The sequence below is a fragment of the Chiloscyllium plagiosum genome, chromosome 10, assembly GCF_004010195.1.
Source record: "Chiloscyllium plagiosum isolate BGI_BamShark_2017 chromosome 10, ASM401019v2, whole genome shotgun sequence".
Taxonomy (NCBI): domain Eukaryota; kingdom Metazoa; phylum Chordata; class Chondrichthyes; order Orectolobiformes; family Hemiscylliidae; genus Chiloscyllium; species Chiloscyllium plagiosum.
The window spans coordinates 45,147,971-45,152,879 of NC_057719.1; the positions used below are offsets into that span (position 1 = coordinate 45,147,971).

At 39.8% G+C, this 4,909-nt stretch overlaps 1 protein-coding gene across 4 annotated transcripts in view; it reads left to right on the forward strand.

The window, feature by feature from the left end:
• Nucleotides 1–3,515, forward strand: part of LOC122553597 (guanine nucleotide-binding protein G(I)/G(S)/G(O) subunit gamma-2) — an 85,109-nt gene extending 81,594 nt beyond the window's left edge. For all 4 annotated transcript variants that reach the window (XM_043697640.1, XM_043697638.1, XM_043697637.1 and 1 more), the window contains one exon: nucleotides 1,582–3,515. In XM_043697640.1, coding sequence (XP_043553575.1) covers nucleotides 1,582–1,710 — 129 coding nt within the window. In that variant the 3' untranslated portion in view covers nucleotides 1,711–3,515. The remainder of the gene's footprint in view (nucleotides 1–1,581) is intronic.
• Nucleotides 3,516–4,909: the final 1,394 nt, after the last annotated feature.

Consider the following 4,909-nt stretch of genomic DNA (forward strand, 5'->3'; position numbering starts at 1 on the left):
TCTGCCCTCAGACCCCACCCCTCCAACCGTAACAAGGACAGAATGCCCCTGGTGCTCACCTTCCACCCTACCAACCTTCGCATAAACCAAATCATCTGCCGACATTTCCACCACCACCCAAAAGACCCCACCACCAGGGATATATTTACCTCCCCACCCCTTTCCGCCTTCCGCAAAGACTGTTCCCTCCGTGACTATCTGGTCATGTCGACGCCTCCCTATAACCCACCCTCCCATCCTGCAACCGCAGGAACTGTAAAACCTGCGCCCACACCTCCTCCCTCACCTCCATCCAAGGCTCTAAAGAAGCCATCCACATCAATCAAAGTTTTATCTGCACATCTACTAATATCATTTATTGTATCCGTTGCTCCCGATGCGGTCTCCTCTACATTGGGGAGACTGGAAGCCTCCCAGCAGAGCACTTTAGGGAACATCTCCGAGACACCCGCACCAATCAACCACACCGCCCTGTGGCCCAACATTTCAACTCCCCCTCCCATTCTGCCGAGGACATGGAGTTCCTGGGCCTCCTTCATCGCCGCTCCCTCACCACCAGACGCCTGGAGGAAGAACGCCTCATCTTCTGCCTCGGAACACTTCAACCCCAGGGCATCAATGTGGACTGCAACAGTTTCCTCATTTTCCCTTCCTCCACCTCACCCTAGTTCCAAACTTCCAGCTCAGCACTGCCCCCGTGACTTGTCCTACCTGCCTATCTTCTTTTCCACCCATCCACTCCACCCTCCTCCCTGACCTATCACCTTCATCCCCTCCCCCACTCACCTATTGTACTCGATGCTACTTTCTCCCCACCCCCACCCTCTTCCAGCTTATCTCTCCACGCTTCAGGCTCTCTGCCTTTATTCCTGATGTGTAATCTAGCTGCTTAAACATTAATGCAAAAGCATGAAAGCTGAAGGTACTGGAATCTGATATGTAATTCTTGTGTCAGTTACAGCATGTTTGTACAGTTTCTTTGTCTACTAATTTTAACCTAAGATCATTTAAAGAACTAGTAATAACTTTGTTTTCAAGTCAGGGCATTCCATACTGCCGCCCTATAAATATAAATATTTTTGAAATATAATCAGAAGCCACAGGCAGGTTGTGAGAAGGAAAGTCCCCGTAAATAGTAATGAGGCAAATAGGCAAACACAACTGTCTTTATGATGTTGGATGAGGAATAAACCTTGATTAAAACTTTTTCAAACAGTACCAAGCTTCCTTTGACTCGACGTAGACAGTGAAAACTTGATTTAACATTTTATCTGATAAATGACACCCTGGGTGCAGCACCCCTTCATTACTGCTCCAAAAAATGATTCTGGATTCTATGCGCAAATGTTTGGAGTGGTGCTTCTAAGAGGCAAATTGTTGTTGCTGAGTCAAGGTGTTCTGTATGAATGTCACTGATTTCCCGCTATAGCAACAATTTTTAAAGGTATGGCTATGGCATTCTCTGGTGGAAAAACTAGCACCTGACTCTGTTTGACTTTTTTCTTTTCCTTGCAGGTGATCATTTAATTACTGTCTAAACATAAAACTGAAAAAAGCCTAACTTTTATTTATATATTCCAGGTATCCAAAGCAGCAGCAGATTTGATGGCTTACTGCGAAGCCCATGCTAAAGAAGATCCTTTGCTGACACCAGTTCCTGCATCAGAAAACCCCTTCAGAGAGAAGAAGTTCTTTTGTGCTGTCCTGTAAAGTCTCACACAGCCTGAAAATCAGGCTGTTCTGAACAATGATGTTGAATTTTACCAATGTGGACACCTTTATGTCCACAGAATTTTTAGCAAAGCCTGGAAGCTACAGGGATGTGCATGTTTAAAGAATCTTGTCAGCTTATTGGGAATGGAAGCAGAAGACCTACCTTGTGAAAATAGAGATTCTAAAACAGCTTAGAATGAAACAGTGTAGAGATGTGTAACAATTTTGCTCTTGCAAAAACCATAAATTATGTTTGATAGTTTAATGTCTAAAGTATGACAGTTGTTCTAAGAAAGGTAAATACTGAGGAAAATGTATAATTTTATTGGAATGATAATTGTTCTTCAAAATAATTTTAATTTAAGTGGCAAAGTATACAAATAAGATAGATTACTGTGGTGTTGTACCTTAACATTTGGTTATGTGCTTTTTGCATTAGAGTAGCACAATGATATGCTGGACTTTGCTTTGAGAGCTGATTTTCAAGGAAGAGAAATGTTACTAACAAGCATTTTGGCAAATGGAGTGTCATTTGTAAAACATCAAAGCTGGCAGCTTGTGTATTTTCTTAAAATCTTAGTGCTCCTCCAACATTTGTGTATAGTTGCTTATAGTTTCTGCTAGTACAAGTAACACATGCTATTTAGTGATCCTAATATTTGTGATAGCAACAAAAGAATTGCATGGAAGTGTTCCAGCCATTCCCCTTTTAATTGATTTTAGTTTAGATGATCGAAAATGATGCAATGTAAATATATAGAATACAAGGTTTTAATTTCAAATTCTAACTGTTAATGAAGCACAGCCTATTTCTTAACAGCCCTGTTCTCTCACTAATGCTTGTGAACACTATAAGAAATATGTGTCATTAAACCATTTATATAAACTGTTTATACCAAATTAAACATTGTAATATAACAGATGTTTTACTGGAAGTAAAACTTGCATGCAAACAATAGTACATAGACATACATGACAATGTTTGAAAAGCAAGATCAATTGTCAATAAGTAGCTTTGTATACAAGGAACTGAAAAAAAGACTAGATGACAAAATTTTCTATTTGTTCATAAGTTTAACACAATCAAACAATTTTAAAACCAAAAGAATTCATCCCTTAATACAATCTTTGTTTTTTTTTAACCTGGCTAAAACAGCAGTAAAGTTTATTGGACAGTGTAATGCGCAGATGAACAAACAGGTCTCAACTTCTGTGAATAATCAGATAATTTTACCTCCGACTGTTTCACCGCCTTTTAGCAAACCTTTTTGATATTTTCAGATATGTATTTTTACTCAATTGCTAACTTTCTTAGATCTGCATGTACTAACATCTGCCATTACACTGTCAAAACAAGCCCGCTGCTTCATTTCCAGTTTAAATCAAAGGAGTGATTTATCATAGTATTAGACCCGCATTAGCACAGAAAAGTCAGAATTATCATTGAACAAACTGATACATTAACCAAAGCAACTACATTGAAAACATTACAAACTAAGAAAGACTGACATGTATGACTATGGCTTTTTGAGTCTAATTTTTCTCTAAATTGTGTTCATGGCAGCAGTGAGTTGTAGTGCCTAAATGAATCTACAGGAATGCTATATCTGATAGTGAGAATAAAAGGGATGTGTGAATTTTCTTAAACTGAGTGCATTGTAAAAATGTGTATTGTATTTCTGGTTGTATACCCTTGTTAGCTTTGTATAGGGAAACTTGAACAAAGTCTGATGTATTGCACATTTTCATGCCATGTGAACAATGTATCAGTTTTAAATAAAATCTTCAGAACATTTCACTTACATGCATTTTGAACTGTATTATGAATGATATACTTCATTAATAAATGCACTATTAAGGGGGAAGATTAGAAATGGTGCTATTCCTCAAGACATTCATACTACCGTGTTAAAAATCTCACACCAGGTTATAGTCCAACAGGTTTAATTGGAAGCACACGAGCTTTCAGAGCGCCGCTCCTTCGTCAGGTAATAGTGGAGGACACCGTTGTAAGGCACAGAATTTATAGCAAGAATTTACAGTGTGATGTAACTGAAATTATAGATTAAAAAATACCTTGATTGACTGTTGAGTCTTTAATCTGTTCGAATAACATGATAGTTTCACTGCTTTCATGTGTAAATCACAAAACCCTTTTTTAAAAGTTGCATTCTCAGGTTAGCTGTGACAATTCATGTTAGCTAAACAATATTTTAAAGGTGTTAGCCCCCTGTGTTCTCTGTCTATGCCATGATGTTTAGATTGTTTCTAATCTAAAAAGTGAGATAACAAAGTTTTACATGAATTCATGCAGTTTTTGAGCAAAGTCCAATGTAACTCTGCAAGTACAAATTATGTTGAAGGCATCTTGAAACCTATTGTACAGGGGATCCCCAACTTCTGTCGTGACACTACGGATTTCTTACAGAAACTCAGCACACACAGACCAGTCGAACCGGGAACATTGCTCGTCACAATGGATGTTTCCGCACTCTACACCAGCATCCCCCACAATTATGGCATCACTGCAACAGCCTCAGTACTAAACACCAACAACTGCCAATCTCCAAACACCATCCTACAAGCAGCTCGCTACGAACAATGATTTGTTTGAGGTTTGATGGTTGTTTAAAGGCAAGCAGTGGAGGTGTGGGGAAGGTCTTCCACCCAAAACTCATCTGCTTTATCCTCGATCACAACACCTTCACCTTTGACAACCAGTTCTTCATCCAGACACATGGAACAGCCATGGGGACCAGATTTGCACCCCAATATGCCAACATTTTTATGCACAGGTTCGAACAAGATCTCTTTATGCAGGATCTCCAACCAACATTATTCACCAGGGACATTGACGACATTTTCTTCCTCTGGACCCATGGCGAGGAGTCACTGATAAAACTACACCATGATATCAACAAGTTTCATCCCACCATCAAACTCACCATGGGTTACTCTCGACTATCTGTCTCATTCTTGAACTCATACATCTCCATCAAGGATGGACACCTCAGCACCACACTCTACCGCAAACCCATAGACAACCTCACAATGCTACACTTCTCCAGCTTCCACCCAAAACGTATTAAAACAGCCATTCCCTATGGACAAGCCTTACGCGTACACCAGATCTACTCAGATGAGGAGGAACGTGACGGGCACCTGGAAGTACTCAGGGATACCCTCACAAGAATGG